At 41.2% G+C, this 21390-nt stretch overlaps 1 protein-coding gene across 2 annotated transcripts in view; it reads left to right on the top strand.

Annotated features, from left to right (window-relative positions):
- cmc1 (C-x(9)-C motif containing 1) overlaps nucleotides 1-21178 on the top strand; it is a 59386-nt gene extending 38208 nt beyond the window's left edge. The window contains exons 3-4 of one of the 2 annotated variants that reach the window (XM_055660396.1): nucleotides 8327-8417; nucleotides 20606-21178. In XM_055660396.1, coding sequence (XP_055516371.1) covers nucleotides 8327-8417; nucleotides 20606-20726 — 212 coding nt within the window. In that variant the 3' untranslated portion in view covers nucleotides 20727-21178. Of the gene's footprint in view, nucleotides 1-8326; nucleotides 8418-9314; nucleotides 9573-20605 lie in introns of those variants that run through there. The other variant, XM_055660387.1, reaches the window with a different exon arrangement.
- Nucleotides 21179-21390: the final 212 nt, after the last annotated feature.

Below are 21390 nucleotides of genomic sequence, written 5' to 3'. Positions count from 1 at the left end.
TACCTATCTCCTTTGCTCCAGAGATGCTGCTGCACCCGCTGAGTTTCTCCAGCATTTTTGTGTACCTTCTTTTTATCATTGTTGTGTTATGAATACCACAGAAAATATTATGTACTCTCAAGATCACATTTAATAGAGTAATATTGCTTAAATATATAGTTATTGGACTTTGCATTTCGGAAAAGTCCCAGCTGAGAGGAAGACGGCAAAATACTGAAAATATTGGGGCTGAAAATGACTTCAGGGCAGTTTCTTACGAAAATGAAAGAAATAGTATCAGAATACTTATACAGCTCAGTGAGTATAATTGTGTTCAACCAATTGATGACTTCTTTGACAAAGTAACTAGCGTGTTAGATAACAAGGAAGCCAATGAATGTAGCAAATTTTGTTATCCATAATTTGGTCTGTGAAGTGCCCCATAAAGGATTACTGCATTAGATAAGCACCTGTGGACTTGAACGTAATAGGTTAAGTCCAGGGGGTCAGATATGGGGCTTAATGTGTGGGCCAGATATATTGTCAGTGCAAAGGGGCTAGGAGCAAGGCCAAGTTTGCATCCAGAGTCAAGGTCTGGAATAGTACTAGGTGTGCAGTCAAAGCTGGGATCAGGGGTGTGTTCAACACTGGGAACCTAAGCAGGTAAGCAGCTATGATCAGGGTAGAATAGGGGGCCAGGTGTAAGGCTGGATTCAGGGACAGGAATGAGAGAGGTATGCAACTGGAGTCAGGGTCAGGAATAGTAGCAGGTGTGCAGTGAGACCCAGGTTGGTCAACATGGGCCAAGTGCTTGATTATAACCTGATTTCCATACATGAATACACTAGGATCATTCATGTGCTGCACGTGTTGATCAGAGCCTGGGCTCTACTGTGGAATGTAATTAGGAATGTAATTTACTCTAACCTTATTCATAGCTAATCCAATTTAAAGCATATATATTGCATTCAAGTGTAAGCTAAAATACTAGCTACTGTATGCACCATATTGCACAATTTCAAGCTGAAAAATGCAAAAGTACCATACCCCCACCCCCTGGCTTGGTCTCTCGCAATTTCTCACTCCCAACTCTCACCCAATGTTGGCAGCCCTGCAACAGGCAGGCTAATGCATGCCAACTATATCCTCTCCCTCCTTTGTGTGAGATTGGTAGTGGCAGCACAAACCTTTTTTTTTAAACTTCATCCAGGTCTAAACTTTTCCCCATTATATGGGCATAATGTCAGTCTCCTAAGAGTGTTGCACTACCAGTTGAGGTAAAAGTATTGTAATGGAGAAATGTGAAATAGTCTTTATACATGGATTGTTTTAACCAGAGAAGTTCATACATCCCAGACATCAGCTGTTTTAATCTTGAATTATTTGATTGACAACTTCAATCCTGATTTTTTTATTTCACTGATTAGTCCTTCAAGGGCCTGTCCCAGTTAGGCGTGTTTTCAGGTGACTGCCAGCGACTGACATGGCCGCCGGGGTGTCGCCTGTATGGACGTGAGTAGTCTCCTCAGTTGCCCAAAGAGTCATAGCGTTTATCTGATCGCTGTTGAATTTTGAAATGTTCAAAACTTTTCGGCGATAGTCGGCAACCGTGGGCTTGTCATAGCTTGTCTTCTCCTGACGTAGGTGTTGTCGCAGGTTGTCGCCAGGATGACGTAGGTTGTCGCCGGTGCTGCCTTTGGTGAATTCCATTGTCGTAGTCGCCTAAAAAATCGCCTAAGTGGGACAGGCCCATAAGTCCAGTCGCCGGTTCTTCAGCGACCTGCTACGACTTTGACAGTCGCCGGCCGTCACCTAAAAATTCGCCTAGTGGGACAGGCCCTTTAGATTTGTATCCAGCCTCAAAAATCTGATTTTATTTTCCCAATCCTATGAAGAGTAAAATTAAATGATTTCATAACAAGAGATTGACAAATAAATATTGACCAGGATGTCAGGGAGGTTTCCTGCACCCTGTATCCACTTGCGAAACCAGACAGGTATTTAGTCAACATGTCATCTCACCTACGAACAATCCCCTTGTCATGCATTATCATGGTATAGGTGACTGCATTTGAAATCCTACCTTTCAACACATTTTTGCTACTATGTATGCACTTTTAACAGTAATGCACTCATTTTTTAATTCCTTACCAAAAATCCTTCTTTTAACCCATTGCTGATCCTCCTGCTCTCCTGTACCAATCCAGGGTTGAATTTCACCAGCAAAAGTGCATTGAAGTCAGAGGGAGGGATGAGACAGAGGCTGGAAGATGATGGGTAAAACCAGCTGACTCAAGAAGTGGTCTATCCCAAAATGTCACCAATCATGTTGTCCAGAGATGCTGACTGAGTTACTCCAGCAGTTTATGTCTTGTACTACGTCTACAGTCCTGCCCTCGTCATGCTTCCTGATTATTTCTACAAAAAATTCAAATCAAATTAGTGATTCACGATATCCCATGTGGAATACCCTGCTATCTAAGTGTGGTTAAATTTAATGGGGACACGAGAGACTGCAGATGCTGGCGTGTGGAAACGGTCTCTCCAATATCCCCTATCAATATCCGTCTTAATTTTATATACCTTAATGTTCCCCCTCAACCCCCTCTGCTCCAAGGAGAAAACATCTATTTTCAGAGCTGAACTGTTACATCCTGGTGAATCTCCTCTGCATCCACCCTAGCATTATCACATCCTTACTACACCTTGGTGACCAGACCTACTCACAGCATACACAGCGCAACCACTCAAAATCTGTAGTCTGTGGCCCGGTCAGTAAAGGCCCATAGGAAATAGGAGCAAAATGAGGCCAATCAGCCCATCAAGTCTCTCTGTGCCATGTGATCGTGACTGAGCTATTTCTCCTGCCTTCTCTCCGTAACCTTTGACTCCCTTACTAATCAACCTATCAATGTCCACTTTAAAAATACCCAATGACTTGGCCTTGACAGTCATTTGTGGCAATGAATTCCACAGATTCACGACTCCCTGTCTGTCTGGCCACACACTCATTTCACCATTGCCATCAGGAATAAGGTACATGAGCCTGGAAACTGTAAAGTCCAGGATCAGGAACAGCTTCTACCCTACAGCCATCAGTCCAGGTTCAGGAACAGCTTCTTCCCTACAGCCATCACACAACAACGAAGAAGCTCTGAGCTCTGGACTGCATAAGACTATTATTATTGCACTATATTTGTTATTTATTGAAGTTTTTCTTTTTTTTCTCTTCCCCGTTATGTACTATGTTTACATGTTCACATATTCTGTTGTGCTGCAGCAAGTAAGAATTTCATTGTCTCATCCGGGACATATGACAATAAAACACTCTTGACTCCGTATAAAGTAATTTCTCCTCATCTCCATTCTAAAGGTACGTCCTTTTATTCTGAGGCTCTACCCTCTGGTCCCAGACTCTGCCACTACTGGAAACATCCTCCCCACATCCTCTCTATCTTGGTCAGTATCCTATGTGCTTTCATAATCACATTGTCCCTAAGACACTGCCATTCATGGTAAGCACACTGCCTCATTAGTACTCCCAAAATGCATGTCCTCACAGTTGTCTGGATTAATTGACATTTGCCACATTTCACCCCATTTCCCAAAAACATAGATGTCGCCCTGCAGCCTAAATCTGCCTTCCACACTATCAACACCTCCACCAATCTTTGCGTCATCTGGGAAATACATGGAGATTCAGCAATTCCATTCTTTGGACTGCAATTGAAGTTCTCACTTATTATGTGATTTTTTTCACAAACAGCATCAGGGTAACTCGCAACTGTTTTAATACAAGAAAAAACTGGTGGTGCAATTTCTATGCCACTTCATTAGACTTCCAGCGTCATTGCTGAATATCTTTTGTATGTACATTTCCTCCCAATTAAATATTTGGAAGACTGAAACCATTCTTTCAGGTACCAATGTTATTACTATCTACTGACTGTTCTTTCCAACAAGTTCCTGCAGCGATCCTGCCACAACATTGTTGTCATACTTGACCTTGGGTTGTGTTTCATGCCACCGGTCCATGCGATTGTTAAGGGCCTGCCCCACTTAGGCGATTTTTCAGCGGACTGCCGGCGAGTGTCAAGCTCGTGGCACTCGCTGAAAAACAGGGAAGTGGAACGGCGAGTGTCAAGAGTGGAACACACGCGCACACGCTTACGCACCCGCAAAGGCGGGGGCCAGGGAAAGCGGGGGAGCGCTGTCTGAAATTCACACATTGCAAAGCCAAGGTGATACAGACACACACCACGATGAACAGGAAGGTTAAGACGGCTAGCACAGTGTACGGTAAGTCCTTTAAAAGAGGGGGGATGGGAGAAGGAGTGGAGACACTTTTAGTAAGCGAGAGATACACAGCTGTGAAGTTTGGTGGGCATTTAACATTACTGGTCGGTTTTCCTTGGTTCTGAAAACTCGTGCTTACATTTTTTTTTCCACCAATGATCCAATGAAAATGCCCGGTCAGCAAAGGAGACTACCTACGGTTACCTCGACTACCTACAACTACATGGAGACCCCACTAGCACTGCACCTATGACTACAAAAGTATTGATTTTCTCCATGGCGCAACATTATTTGGTCGCAACATTTAAAAAAAATTTAGCTTTGACCATATTGAGGCCACGACTAGTTCCCAGAATGCGGGAACTCCTCGTGACCATGAAGGAGACTCGCCAGAGACCACCAGTGAACATGTGGCGACCATGACCTATCTATATGGCATCAAGTTGGGAAATGGGGAAGTACAACAGGATCTGGGGGTCCTTGTACATCAGTCTATGAAAGTAAGCATGCGGGTACAGCAGGCAGTGAAGAAAGCGAATGGCATGTTGGCCTTTATAACAAGAGGAATCGAATATAGGAGCAAAGACGTCCTACTGCAGTTGTACAGAGCCCTAATGAGACCACACCTGGAGTATTATGTGCAGTTTGGTCTCCTAATTTGAGGAAGGACATTCTTGCTATTGAGGGAGTGCAGCGTAGGTTTACAAGGTTAATTCCCGGGATGGAGGGACTGTCATATGCTGAGAGAATGGAGCAGCTGGGCTTGTACACTCTGGAGTTTAGAAGGATGAGAGGGAATCTCATTGAAACATATAAGATTGGTAAGGGTTTGGACACGCTAGAGGCAGGAAACATGTTCCCGATGTTGGGGGAGTCGAGAACCAGGGGCCACAGTTTAAGAATAAGGAGTAAGCCATTTAGAACGGAGACGAGGAAATACTTTTTCTCACAGAGAGTGGTGAGTCAGGAATTCTCTGCCTCAGAGGTCAGTGGAGGCGGATTCTCTGGATGCTTCCTAGAGAGAGCTAGATCAGGCTCTTAAAATTAGCTGAGTCATGGGATATGGGGAGAAGGCAGGAACGGGGTACTGATTGGGGATGATCAGCCATGATCACATTGAATGGCGGTGCTGGCTTGAAGGGCAGAATGACCTAATCCTGCATCTATTGTCTATTGTCATGTGGCAAGCGCAGTCTCCTGCACTCGCCTAAAAAGTCACCTAAGTGGGACAGGCCCTTAAAGGCCATGCACTTCACCTTCTACGACATCAACCAACGTTACCTCTGCCTCTACTCAGCTGCAGTAACCCTCAGCTGTACTTTTGTTATCTCCATATTTTAGTGCTAAAGTGCTTTCACAGTGATCCTCTCCTAATGAACTTGTTTATACAAACTTTGCTACTTATGTTCATGCCATATGACCAGAAGACACAGGAGCAGAATTAGGCCATTCGGCATATTGTCCATTCTGGCATTCAATCAAGATTGATCTATTTTACCGTCTCAATCCTTTTCTTTTGTCTCCTTCCCAGTTGGAACAAGGGCTTCAAAGGAAACAGACTGAAACATTACTCTTCCCATAGTTATGGTCTGACCAGCTTTCCAGCAATTCCTGTTTTTTTATTTTAAATTGGCTGATGTTGTTTGTTATTCCTCATTCTGGCAATTTCAGTGGCACGTGGTGAGAAGAGGTTGCATATCTTCTTGTTCAGGTAAATTTGAATATGGGTAGGAAATATATAAAGCAAAAGGAAGAAGGAAAATAAATTAGGAATTGACATGAAGCAAGAGTATTTTTAAAGATCCTTTATTATTCAGGTTTGACAGCAATTAATTTGCTGACGTTAAATTGGATTAGCATGCAGTGTGCGATCTCGGTAATTGGTTTGCAGTCTTGCTGCATCTTCCAGCAAACAAATTATCAGATTACTGAGAAAAAAACTAATTAAAATGTGGTTGTTAAATAAGTGACAAAACATTGTTAATAGCTAATTTAAGGCTTAAAATTTACCATGGCATATGTAAAGTATTAAATAGGTCATTAAAAAGTTTTGCCATATTGTCGTTTGAGGACCAAATTGAATCAGATTGGTAAATCAATATTGGGCTCATATGAGTGCTGCACAGATGTACTCAAATATTCCAAAGAATGATAACAGAGGTGTATGATGTAACCTAATCCAGATGATTCAGACTGATATTTTTCCAAAAGTAATTTCAATTATTCATCCGTTCAATTCAAATCAAGCTATGTGAAGTTTTGTCAAATAGCACAGGAGACAGTTTTTGTGCGACTCCAAATTATGTATTGATGATTCAAATTACATAATTTCTATATTTGACTTGTTGATGATTGCTTGATAACTGACTTTATAAATTGACAATGGAATTCCCCAACAAGATGGCAACAAAATATTCTGAAACGTAAAGCATCATGCCAGTTTTATATGTGGCATTATTTGAGTAAATCACAAATTTAGGTGATTTAATTTACTTTGAAGTTCAAGAATTGAATAGTCCTCAATATGTACTGTGAAACTAAATTAGTCTTGCATCTAGCTAAATTGTAACAATTCTGGCATGAAGTTCTAACTTTTATGCACCTTGATTAGCTGCTGAATGTTTTTTTTTTTGCTTTTACCCTTCTGGATGTATATCACTCAAGAAAGATGGTTAAATTCTAGTATGTATTTTGAATGATAGAGTGATTGTCCTAGTTGCATCTGACGTACTTTCAAATGACTCATTGTATTTCTAAAAAAAAATCAAAACTCGCATTCACAGGTCAATGAAGGATACAAAATAATTATTGACAATGCTTTTATTGTGATGGTATGCACTGTTACAGCATACCAGCACCTCAAATAAGTCAAACGTCAGTATTTTGCTTTCTGGCCACCTGACACATGCTTACTAATTGTGCGTACTGGCACCTTTTTGTGTACAAAGAAAGCACTGATGATTCCATTTGAATGTGCTAGCAAATTACTCAGTGTTTACTGTTGCTTCAGTTACTGGGCAAACCATTTATTACTGTCACTTATTAAAAATGTGTGATCCACGTACAGAAGAGATTACATGACTCTCAGTGTCACTTTCCCTCTTGCCACATTCTAAAACTCTTTCAGCCTTGTGCTAAATAGAATTTGTGACATGTTAAACATTTACATTTTTTCAAATTGTTAGTTAATGGCTTTTACCATTTTCAATAAGTAATTCAAGCAATATTCTGGCAGTCTATGGAAATTGTAAATTTGATTTAATTAATTTTGGATATCTGAGCCAATTTTACTTTATTTCAGGTTTGTGGTTAAAAAGCGTCTTGGGAAGACATTTTGTCTTTTAAATCAATTATCCTTTCAAAACCTAGGGATGTTTGAGTTTTGTGTTTAGGGGTACAAAAAAGGCATTTAAAAATTAATTTAAAGTATGTCAAAATACCTGAGTTCTTCCAAGTTTAAAAATATACTAATCTGCGTTTTAAGATTGTTTCGGTTATTTTCAAGAACTGTGAATTTAATAAAATGTCTTGTTTCATTGGGAATGTTGCATTGTCACCCCGTGATTTTATTGTTGGTTCTTCGTTTACAACATTTTTATTTTAAAATGAAGACGTAAAGTTCATTTTAAATAGAGATAATTATTAGTATTTAACCAGAATTAAGCCAGATAGGTACTGCCTGGTTGTCGTTTCTTTCCTGTTTCTGAATTACCTCATTTTGATTATTTCTTATTCTTTACCTTTTTCTTCCTCATGTTTCCACTAAGACCACATGATCATATGGATTCACTGATTTTTTTTTTTTTTTTAATATCACAATTGTCAGATAATGTGGCATTATTGGCTGCTGTTGGCTGAAGAATCAGTTTTTTAAAGCAACAAATTATATAATCAAATAGTTAACCTAACTTCTTTAAATTAATTTTGTCCTAAATTCCTGGTTTAATTTAGACGGAGGTGCCCTCATTTTTATGCATGTATTTGATAATGTTTGCGAAATTCATGGTAACCAATACACTTTTAACTTTTGACCTACTTACACTCGTTACAGATTTTACCAAATGCTGCCAGGAAAATGGATTTTTTATGGTTGTAAAATGCCGAGCAGAAAACACTGCACTAAAAGAATGTCTAACTGGCCAGTGAGTATTGAGCTATTTGATAAATATTGATGATATCATTTTTAGCAGTCTGTTTCAAATTAATAATCATCTTAATACGCATCGATCATGTATTTTTAACTGTTATTTCTAAGTCTGTACAACACTTTGTAATTCTGTACTATGTTCTAGGGAGGACAAACCTACAAAAGGCATAACATTAGTACAATATTAAAACAAAACTAGGCTTAAATATTGAAATTCATTAAGTGTGTTTACCTTAACTATATTTAATTTATCCTCTTTGTACTGAGTTGGAGGAAAAGTGTACCTTTTAAGTATCAATTATTGTCTAATTAACTTGATATATAAAGTTGTTGTTAAATGAAGGCTTGGAGATGTATTTGGAAGCAGCAATACAGGTAGAAACAAAACTTTTGCAATAGAAATCTAATTTTATGCCATCGATGTGTGGACGGTTACTTCAATCAGAAAACTTTCTCCTGTTCCTACTGCCAGGATTAGTCCAAATAACCTAATGTTTTGGTGCGATTTGTGTAGAGATTATTATTTCACTAATTGGATTTATACAAAACCATTGCCAGGATTTGTAAGTTCATAAGATATAGGAGCAGAATTAGGCCATTCGACCATCGAGTGCTCCGCAATTCATTCGTGACTGATCTATCTTTTCCTCTCAACCCAATTCTCCTGCTATCTCCCCATAACCTTTGAATGAGAAGCAATTCTGTTTTTTTTTCCAGTCATAATCAGAAAATGGTGGAAATTCTGAGTTCTAACCATGTCTTTGAAAAATTTGCTCTGTTTCTCTCTCCACAGATGTTGCTTAAACCACAGAATATTTCAGGCATTTGCTGTTTTTATTTAATATTTCGCATTGATTAAAAAAAATAAAAATAATTACCACTTTTCTTCCAGGTCAGCCAACCTTGAAGTTCTCTGCTCCAACAAGATTTCTATCTGTCAGTTTGTCTTTTCCCAGTTGCTGCCTGACCTGCTGGTTGTTTCCTGCATTTTCTGTTTAATTTCAGATTTCTTGCATCTGCAGTTTTTACATTTTTAACTTGCTGCGTTTTTTTGTAATAACAACACTGTTTTCCTCAGAATTGTGTCATTAATTAACTGGCATCTGTAGCAATGCTATTGTGAAACAATTTTCAATAAAAGTGCTTCTACATCAAAACAATAGTGCACAATAGAACCATTGTTAGAAATTATTGTTTGTTAATCAGATAGAACTGTAAAAGTAATTTGATTTCCAGAATGTAAGTAGGAGTTCTTAAATTATGGTTAGTTGGATTTCTAAGTTTTTTTGGAATATGTGTGTGATCTGGAAGCATTTCCTGGTTCCAAAGTAAGGATAGTTACTCAGCCTACTAAACATCAGACACCACTGGGCACTCCCAATCAACAATATTCAAGTTTTCCTAACTCTCTAGTGCAGCTTTCTTCAGAGAACCTGGAGGCACACGACTACAGATACAGGTGCACAACCTTTTATCCGACGATCCAAATAACGAAAACCTCCGAATAGCGACATTTTTTCGGTCCTTGAAGAAAGGTCCTTGAAAACGTTCACCGAGGGCGGCCCGCAGAGGTGACAGCGGAACCTCCGGTCGGTCCTCGAAGAAAGGGGAACTAAACCCCATTCATAAAAGAGAAGATGAGGGTATATTGCGCAGGAGGGTTAATAATTGGCAATATGCTGCTACCTGCCAGCTGCGTTAAAAAGTTCCCACGGGAGACTCACGATACACAGTGTATCGTGAGTCTTGCGTGGTAACTTTTTAACTCAGCGTGCAGACAGCAGTAGATTGTCGCTCCCTTCAGTTTCACCCCACCTACACCTCTCTGCTTCCCGGCCATGTGTGTGACCCCTTCCCTCCCCTCTCCAGCTCCCCGCTCATTGCACCGGCGCGGGGGCTTTGTACTGTCTTCACGTCGCGATGCTAGCAGCACAGTGCAGTCACCGGAGACGTCAGGACCAACGGAACACCGACCCCCAGGCCCACTGCAAGCACGGAGATCCCAGATCAGCAACTCCAGCCCAGCCCCGTTCAAACTCCAGAAGAACACGCTCCCCGTATGGGCAGAAGCTGATGGTGTGCAAGAATAACGTCTTGTTCTTGGGTCGCGCAGCTCGGGCTATGGGCGAATTGCCACTTGTCGCCATAGCGGCCCATCGGGGAGCGGATTCCTCTGGAGTTGGAGGGGGGTATTGTGCTGTTTGATCGCCCCCTACTATTCCAGGGACAGGGAGACAGGACGTTCACCGAGGGCGGCCCGCAGAGGTGACAGCGGAACCTCCGGTCGGTCCTCGAAGAAAGGGGAACTAAATCCCCATCCATAAAAGAGGTGAGGGTATATTGCGCGGGAGGGTTAATAATTGACAATATGCTGCTGTCTGCCCGCTGAGTTAAAAGTTCCCACGGTAGACACGATACACAGTGTAGGCAGCAGCAGATTGTCGCTCCCTTCAGTTTCACCCCATCTACACCCCTCTGCTCCCTGGCCATGTGTGTGACCCCTTCCCTCCCCTCTCCAGCTCCCCGCTCATTGCACCGGCGCGGGGGCTTTGCACTGTCTTCAAGTCGGCGATGGCTGCAGGTCAGTGCAGTCACCGGAGACGTCAGGATCAATTGGACGTCGACCACCCGGCCCACCACAAGCACGGAGAACCCAGAGACCCACAGCCTGCAGCAGCCCAGCCCAGCCCCGCTCCAACCACAGGGGAACATGGGTTGCGGATGACGGAGCGCAGCTCGGGGCGTCGTAGGGGCCCATCGGGGAGCGGGTTCCTGTTGGTCCTGACGTCTCCGGCCACCTGCTATCCTCCGGGAACTGTACCGCCCTTGCAGGAGAGTGGGGTTGTTTGCAGTTGCAGAGGGAGGGGTCAAGGGCGGTACAGTTCCCAGTCTCAGCTCCAGTCCAGGGGGGTGGCCGGAGACGTCAGGACCAACGGGACAGCGACCCCCAGGCCCACTGCAAGCACGGAGATCCCAGAGACCCACAGCCAGCAGCAACTCCAGCCCAGCCCCGCTCCAACTCCAGAGGAACACGTAGGGGCAGAAGCTGATGGTGTGCAAGGTACGTGTTCTTGGGGTGGCGCAGCTCGGGCTGTGGGCAAACTGCCACTTGTCGCCGTAGCGGCCCATCGGGGAGCGGATTCCTCTGGAGTTGGAGGGGGAGGGGGGCATTGTGCTGTTTGATCGCCCCCTGCTATCCCAGGGACAGGGAGAGACAGCGGCTTTTTAGACTGGTGGGCAATCACTTCCAAAGTTCTGCCCACACAGTCAGTACACCTCTCCTACACTGCATTTCATACAAACATTTATTCTGCAAAAAAAAACCACATTGAAGATTCAAGCTCGCGACCGAGTAACTGCCGGGATCAAGGTGCAAACTCGCGACCTTGCGGATATGAGCCGAGCCCTCTACCACTGAGCCAGCCATTAAAGTCTACACAAAAAAATTTCCATTCCGAAGACCGACAAATTCTGAATTACGAAAAGTGTCTGGTCCCAAGGCTGTCGGATAAAAGTTTGTGCACCTGTACTGGAATCAGGAGCAACAAAACAAGCAGCTTGAAGAACTCAGCAGGTCAAACAATATCTCTCACCACCCTCTGTCATTTTGACTGTTCTGCTAGTCACAGGTGCTTTTGAGTAGAACCTATCTTGGATGTGGGAAAGTTGCAGTGTTGCCTATGCTTCTGAGAATACCTTTAAGCCAAATATGCACTCTTAATTAAAAATTCTCTAAAGTGCTCAATTGCATTGGACTAACATGAAAAGAGATCAAATTACATCAACTTTCACAAATGCTAAGTTTGTCTTTTATCAGCTTGTTTGTTTGTCTGGTCCCCACCAATAAATTTCAGACTTTGCCATTAGCTAACCTTCATAGACTAGCACCTTTCTTCATCAACAAACTCCAGAAGATGGGTTAGCCCCCTGCAAGCTTATAGGGAATTTAGGAATCAAATGTGGATGGTTAGTTATTTGAGGAGTTATGGAAGAGATATGAAAATGAGACCCCTCAGCACCTCTACTTGCAGTAGATGGCAAGAGTTTAAATACATCAGAAAGTAGTATGTAATACCTGCATTAGCACATGTAAAGTATTTCACATCTGTTCATACCAGACATCGAAAATGCTAGCTGCAACCGTATATTCATAATCTGCCCATGTGTAAGTATTCAGATATTTTTGGTAGATATCCACAAAATGTCCAAGACAAATCTTGCAAATCTGATGGATCCAACAAATTGCTTGGTAGGAGCAAGTGACTGCAGAACAGTTAATAATCTGAAGTCTGGAGAAGGGTCTCAACCCGAAACATCACCCATTCCTTCTCTCCAGAGATGCTGCCTGTCCTGCTGAGTTACTCCATTCTGTGTCTATCTTCGGTGTAAATCAGCATCTGCAGTTCCTTCCTACACGATTACTAATCTATGATGGAGAGTAGCTTTAAAGCTGAAGCAAATGTGGGACATATAAAAATAATTAAATTCGTCCTCTGTCTGGAGATTGGCACCAATTCATGAACGTTCCAAGTCTTAGAGAGCAGCTCATTTCAAGGGTGAGGATATGATGAGGACCTGTTTGTTATTGATGTATTTAACCCTCAGAGGACGAGCCATCACATTTCTTCATTGTTCCCTATGTAAGAACAGCCAACCTAAGAAATCTTCATGCATCAATGTATTCCCATAATAATCATAAAGTAATCAAAATGAAAACAAGGTTCATTAATTATACATTAAATAAACAGTATGCTAATCCCCATTTCAAGATGGAGAAAATGTAATTTTTTTGATATGTTCTACATATGCCTCAGACTTGCTCTCCCTCAGTTTAGCCACTGTTTTATTGTCACTTAGGCCTAACAAGGAACTTATTGATTCCTTCACATTTACACAATAAACCTTGGCCATTCAAATCAAAATTGTAGCAGAAAAGCACAACGGAAATGCTGTAAGTTAATCAAAAGTATTGTTTTGAAAAGTGAATAGAAAATAAATAGTTAGGAAGGAACAATGGGGAAATGTGTTTACTCTTATTCTCTGAGCCTCAAATACATCAAGCAATAGAGGGGTCCTACGAAATAATCAAAGCCTCTCCCTTATGTTCTGCAAACCTAACTTTTTTTTAAAAGCAATTGCCATTGAAATGCTGCATATTTCATAACCTGTTTAGCATTAGTTCAATGGAGATTATATTTATGTTGGTTACTATGGAATTATAGTCGGGTAGTTTCAGCAGGTTCTGATTAAATTTGCAGAAGTCTAAATCCAAACATGAGCATCCATGATATTTATTAAATCTGCTCCCTGGACCCATCTCTTCACTCCTCATATCTGGATGTGAATCCACTAAGACTGTAAAGCCAGATGAAAGATATTGTCTGTCAGAGAAAGAAGTCTTGACTGCACGCTGCTGGAATTTACACCGTTGGAACAAACCGTGATGTAGGGAAAGGCTTTCTGAATTGCCGCTGTTCACGCTGTTGCTTTGGCTGTGAGATCTGATGTAGTTGTGCAGACTAGCAGTGGGGTTGGGGGGAAGGGGAGGAATGGTCAGGATTTCGCATAAACCTCTAGTCTTAAGTACTTCACTCTGCATTAACCTTTTAAATTAACATTTTTGCACCAGCACCCAAGCTTTTTTTAATACATTTTTGCATGTTTAATTTCTATGGTTGATCTCTATATTTTACTGATGAGATTGCACAATTAATGATTAACCTGCTTATTACATTTCAATGCATTAAATTCTGCAGATTACATTTTTTTTTAATATTGAGCTTGCAACGAATCCTGGGTTGATTAGAAATATGATGTGAAGATTCTAAAAGAAAAAAATAGATTTAATGAATGTAAACCACTTTCAATTACATGAGCAGTAAAGGCTCATTGAAGAGTTAACCAGGTGTGAGACGCAAAATAAAAATGCATGAAATATTTTATTGTCTGCAAACAGTCAAAAAAATAATGTCTCACTTTGCAAACAAAACCCAACAAATGAACAGTGCTAATGTCAAAAAGCTGCAGAATGTGTTGCAACTTTGATAGTGGTGTGAAATTTTTTTAAATTACTCTATGATGAAAGACTGAATACTGTTGAAGGTGTTTTTAGTTTATCATTGTGATCTAATCTTTATTTTGAGTGAAACCTCTCAAATGACAATCAACCTCTGATTTAAAGGTCTGTGTGTGTGTGCGCTTCTGCTCCTGGTTCTTGCATTCCGTTTTGTTGGGTGTATTTGTCTCGTCCACCCTCAACCCTTGGTTGGGTTTTTAAAAATGAGAGATATTGTTCAGATTAAAACACTTTGCACTGTAGGACCTCATGTGAATCCAAGTGGCACAGTGGTAGAACTGCTGCCTCAGAGGCCAGAGATTCAGGTTCGATCCGAACCTCTGGTGCTGTGTGTGGAGTTGGTAAGTGCTCCATGTGACCTTGTAGATTTCCTCCGTGTGCTCTAATTTCCTTTCACGTCCCAAAGACCTCCAGGTTTGTAGGTTATTTGGCAATCTGTAAATTGCCACTAATGTGGAGCGTGGATACGAAAGTGGGATAATGTAGAACATATAACTGGTTGGTAGGACTTGATGAGCCGAAGGGCCTGTTTCCATATTTTATTTTTCAATTCGACTTCAGTTAATTCAATCCAACAATATAGGTAGTAAAAGGATAATAATCCTATTTCACCTCATGGCATTTGAATTTTAAAGACATAATATCCTCAGTTTTACTCACCAGCTTCTGTACTTTGTGCTCCAGAGCAATTTCCCTTCTCCCAAGTATGAACAGTGCATAGGCTTGCATTAAGTTACATCTGTTTTGGAAGGATTATCTTTTGGTCTGGATTTTGTGATTGCAATAAAAGTAGAGCTTTTACCATTGGCTAGTATTATACCATGAAATTGCCAGAAACTGCAGAATTTAAATACATATTTAAATGCAGATGGAATTGCTCGTAGTGGTTCACTTTGCTCGCAGAATGTTAAATTACAACATCCTCCAATCCAATGAAAATAGTAATCACCAAGAACCTCAAGTAGTTAATGAAATACTCTTGCTGTAAAATATATTCAGCTTAGTTGGATGAGGTACAAGCTTTTTACACTGTACTCTGATTTAATAACCTCTCCCCATAACACTTGACACCCATACTAATCAAGAATCTATCTATCTCTGCCTTAAAAATATCCATTGTCAGCCTTCTGTGGCAAAAAGGTCCACAGACTCAACACCCTCCGATTACAGGCCCTGTGCCGTCAAACGCTCATCATATGTTAACCCGCTCATTCCTGGGATCATTCAGGTTAAATTAGTGCCAAAATAGTACAGTGTTGTAATTGTCACTACCTCCACCACTTCATCTGGCATCTTGTTCCCCACACTCACTGCCCTCTGTGTGAAAAAGTTGCAACCCAATTCTCATTTAACATTTTTGATCCTTGAAACTTAAACATGTCCTCCTGTTTGTGTTTCCCCTACCCTGGGGAAGAGACTGTGGCTGTTCACTGTATGTAAACCTTCTCTGGACCCTCTCCAGAGCCAGCACATCCTTCTTCAGATATAGTGCCCAAAATTGCGAACAATACTCTAAATGCGGCCCTGTTTTTATATTCTAGCCCTCTTGAAATAAATGCTAGCATTGCGTTTGCCTTCCTTACTACTGATTCGACATGCAAATTAACTTATTGGGAATCCTGCACCAGCACTCCCAAGTTCTTTTGCACCTCCTAACCCTTTATTTCTACTATCAAAATGCACAACTCCACACTCTGCTACTACATTCCAAGTCAAGTCAAGTTTATTTGTCACATACACATACGAGATGTGCAGTGAAATGAAAGTGGCAATGCTCGCGGACTTTTGTGCAAAAGACAAACAACAAAACAACCAAACAAATTATAAACACAATCATAACACACATATTCTTTTACATAATAAATAATGGAAGGAAAAACGTTCAGTAGAGTTAGTCCCTGGTGAGATAGGTGTTTACAGTCCGAATTGCCTCTGGGAAGAAACTCCTTCTCAACCTCTCCGTTCTCACCGCATGGCAACGGAGGCGTTTGCCTGACCGTAGCAGCTGGAACAGTCCGTTGCAGGGGTGGAAGGGGTCTCCCATGATTTTATTTGCTCTGGAGTTGCACCTCCTGTTGTATAGTTCCTGCAGGGGGGCGAGTGAAGTTCCCATAGTGCGTTTGGCCGAACGCACTACTCCCTGCAGAGCCTTCTTGTCCTTGGCAGAGCAATTCCCAAACCAGATGGTAATGTTCCCGGACAAGATGCTTTCCACCGCCGCTGCGTAGAAGCACTGGAGGACCCTCGGAGACACTCTGAATTTCCTCAATTGCCTAAGGTGGTAAAGGCGATGCCTTGCCTTACTCACGAGTGCTGAGGCGTGTGATGCCCATGTCATATCCTCGGAGATGTGGACCTCCAGATATTTAAAACAGTTCACCCTATCTACAGGATCCCCATTTATCCTCAATGGAGTGAACGTCCTCGGATGTTGGTACTTCTCAGCCCACTCTCCCAGCCTGTCCAAGTCATTCTGCAGCATCTTTGCTTTCTCTCCACCTATTTTTGTAGCATCTGAAAACTTGGCCACAAAGCCTTCAATCCCCTCATCCAAATCATTAATATACAACGTGAAGAGTAGAGGCCTCAGCACCAATGCCTGCAGAACTCTGCTTGTCACTGGCAGCCAACCAAAAAAAACCCCTTTATTGCCACTCTTTGCCTTTTGCCATCCAGCCAACCTGATACCATGGGCTCTCATCTTCCTTAGCAGCCTCACATTTGGCACTTTATCAAAGGCTTTCAGAAAATATAGATAAACAACATCCATTGACTGTCCTGCTATTTACTTCTTCAAAGAATTCCAGTAGATTAGTCAGGCAAGATCTCCCCTTCACAAAACCACGCTGACTTCAGCCTATTTTATCATGAACTTCGAAGTTCTGTTTAACCTCATCCTTTGTAATGGACTCTAAATTCTTACCAACCACTGAAGTCTGACTAACTGACCTATAGTTTCCACTATTCTGCTTTGCTCCCTTCTTGTGCAACGGGGTAATATTGGCAATGTTATTGAAACAGATGGTATTTTATGACAATCTGCTAATTTTATGGTGATCTAGGTTATTCATCTGAATTTAACCCAGTTACCACGGTAGAATTTGAACTGTGATCTCTGGATTATTGTAATTTAATTGTTGCACTAGCAACATAACTTTGAAGTCCCTTGAACAGTCCAGATTTTGACAGAATCTTCAATGTTCAGTGCGGCAGATTGCTGCAAGCACGAGACAATCATATCTCAGCAAGGAATGCACGTGACCTGCGTGAATTAGAAAAGTGACTATGCGTCCCTTAACTAATCAGACTCATGTAATACAAAATATACAATTCAAGAGCCAAGTAAAAAAGTCCCAGATTGCAGTGGGTTAAATTAGTGCCAAAATAGTACAGTGTTGTAATTGTCACTGTCTCCACCACTTCATCTGGCAGCTTGTTCAACACACTCACTGCCCTCGGTGCGAAAAAGTTGCAACTCGATTCTCATTTAAAATGTTTGATCTTAAACATGTCCTCCTGTTTGTGTCTCCCCTACCCTGGGCAAGAGACTGTGGCTGTTCACTGTATGTATGCCCCCCCCCCCATGATTGTATACACCTTTTTCTGGTCATCTCTCACCTCGTAGGTTCCAGGGAAAAAAGACCCAACGTATCCAACATCTCCGTAATACTCAAACCCACCAGACCTGGTAACATCCTCATTAATCTTTTTTACACCCTTTCCAGTTCAATGGCCTCCTTCCCATTCCCTGCTAAAGGAAGGAGGTCATTAAACTGGGGTGAAAAAAAACAAAAATGTACACGACAGAACTGTACACGGTAATCCAAACATGGCCTTTACAGCCTCTTGAACAGTTGTAACATGACAAGCCTCTTGAAGCCTTTCTTAAGTGGACATATTAGCCACTCTCCAGTCTTCCACACCCCTCCCTTGGCTATAAATTATGTTAATAACTGCCAGGGATCCTGCAATTTCTTCCCTAGCTTCCCACAATGTCCTTTGATATACTTTATATTATTGTTACACGTACTGAGATACAGTAAAAACGCTTGTTCACATGCTATTCAGTCAAATCAAATCAAGTATAATCATGCCATAAACAAGTACACCAGGTAGTTCAAAGAGAAAAATTCCAGAGTTCCGATTATAGTTTTACAGCATTGTGGCATTACAGTTACAGAGAGAAATTCCAACATACGCAATACCGACCATTGTAATTGTAATTGTAAATCTTTATTGTCATTTCCTGAGTATTCGCATACTCAGAGGAAACAAAAAAACGTTTCTCAACTAGTGTCCGTTCAGTTTTCGTTACAAAATAAATAACAATTAAAATTAAAATACAGTCATGAACAATTTAACCCTCTAATAACATTCAATAACATTCAACAGCCGTTCCGACCGGCTTGAGCCTTATGTCAGTTATGAGTAAATTATGGGAGGGGTTTCTGATTGTTAGGATTTACATGCATTTGGAAAGGCAAGGATTGATTTGGGATAGTTGGAAGATTGGGGCTACACCCTAGTTTATGGGAGGACCTGGCAATAATCTGAGAGGAAAGGGGATGAAGCCATTCATGAATCTGGTGGCACTTGCTTTCAAGCTTTTGTATCTTCCACCCAACAGAAGAGGGAAGAAGAGGGAATGACCAGGGTAAAAAAGCCCTTGATTATATTTGCTGCACTCCCAAGGCAGGTGAAGTATAGATTGGAGTCGATGGTAGGGAGTCTGATAGGTGTGATGGACTGGGCTGCATCCGCTACTCTGCAGTTTTTTGTGATCTTGGGCAGATCTGTTCCCAAACCAAGCTGTGATACAACCCGATGGTATGCTTTCTACAGTACATCTGTACAGGTTGGTAAGACTTGTTGGAGACATGCCAAACTTACTTAGTCTCCTGCGGAAATAGAGACATTGGTGCATTTTTGGCTATAGTTTCAATGTGAATGGTCCAGGACAAATTGTTGGTGATATTTACCTATGAAACTGAAGCTCTTGCCCATTTCTACTTTGGCAACATTGATGCTGATTAGGGCATTTATTCCACCATGCGTCCGGAAGTCAATAACCAGCTGCTGTACTTTGTCTCATCATTATTTGAATTCCAGCCCACCACAGTGGTGTTATCTGCAAACTTATAAATGGAGTTAGAGCAGAATTTCACCACATAGTCATGAGTGAACAGGGAGTATGGTAGGTATGGGAGTATGGTAGGTCCTGAGAATGTATCTGTGCAGGGTGCAGTGCTGAGAGTTATGGAGGATGTATTGTTACCTATCCTCACTGCCAGTTGCTTTCACTTTCAAGGTCGCCATTTTTGTATTTGCTACCATGACCATGGATACAGATGCACCCATGGCCATTGGGCAGACCAACATTCTGTTCAAAGCAAGTAAAGATGGCATTGAGCTCATCAGGGAGGTATCTGTTGTTGGCATCGATACTGCCTGCCTTCATTTTGTAGCTTGTTACAGCAGTCAAGCATTGCCATCATTCATCGGTGTCTGAGGTTATCTTGGGACTCTAGCTTGGATTGAATTTTTCCCTTGACATCATTCATGGTTATGTGAAGGTTATAAGTAGATTTATTGTACCGCTCAGGATCATTTGACGAACATTGTAGCTTTGAACTTCACTTTGCAGTGGCCCTCTTTCTTCCATAGTTTCTGGTTGGGGAACACTTGTCTTTTTTGTCATGCTTCCTCCACACACCAACTAATGAAGTCCTTGCCTGCCCAATTGCTCCCTATAGCTTAGGCCCTCATGTCATGGCAATATTTTCGTTAATCTTCACTACATCTTTTCCAATTTAATGGTATCTTTCGTGCAGCAAAGTCGCGAGATCACCAGACTTGAAAGAAGATTAAAGAGAATATTGTTGGAAATCCTGATAGATTTCCAATTGGAATAATGATTGTAGTGGATAATAGCGAATCCTCTTCCGGAATCAGCATGCAAATGTTGCCACACATCTTTATCCCTTTACTTATAAAATAAAGTTAATTCTTTTGCATAGAAAAGTGCACCAAATATTTTTTTCCCAATTGCATTTTACTATAAATCAACTTTACACTAAAATGTTTTTTCTTATCCTTTTAATCATAAGTTATAGAGATTCAACTTTATATGAAGAATGCAAGCAAGAATATTTGAAAGAAAGAGAAGAATTTCGAAGAACTGGCATTCCTTCTAAGAAAAGACAACAGAAAGTGCCGAGTAGCATGTAGATGAGTCTTAAACCCATGCCACTTCTGATGCCATGGCACGAACTCAAGAACAGACAGAGGGAAAACATTCATGAGATCCACAAATTGTGTGCTGCATTGATTCGTCGTTTATCATGTTTGAAATGCCCACTTTTCTAAATCGTGATATGGGACTTTTCAGATTTTATTGCATGCATTATGGAAATCTTTCACATTCTCTATGATATTTGCATCCGTCCCCGGATAACAGAAATAAGAGTGTAATTCTGGAAATCCAAACATATTAATCCTTCGATGATCCAATATTCTGCAGAGATATTAGCTTACTTAATTTAACCAGTTATTAGTGATTTTTAAATTCTGGTTTTTGATGTATCTGATAAATGTTATTGGTTCTATTTGCATTGTAAATTGTTACTTGAGGCAATTATGAGTATAGAGGAAAGTTTATGAATAAACTGGCTTTTGCTTGTGAGTTTTTCCAGAATGGTTTGATTTTGATTTCAGTCTAACTTTAGGTCTTCTGTGTGCTCCTGATGCACAGACGTGATGACATTACGCTTCTCTGTGTCCAAAAAGATGTGTTGCAATTTTGCAATGGTGGCTCAATGAACAGAGAGTAGAGGGCAACTGATTTTAGTTTAGTTTGGAGATGCAGTAGGGAAACAGGCTCTTCGGCCTACCA

Source organism: Leucoraja erinacea, chromosome 2 (genome assembly GCF_028641065.1).
Source record: "Leucoraja erinacea ecotype New England chromosome 2, Leri_hhj_1, whole genome shotgun sequence".
NCBI classification, from domain to species: Eukaryota; Metazoa; Chordata; class Chondrichthyes; order Rajiformes; family Rajidae; genus Leucoraja; species Leucoraja erinaceus.
This window is presented reverse-complemented; position numbering and strand designations above follow the sequence as displayed.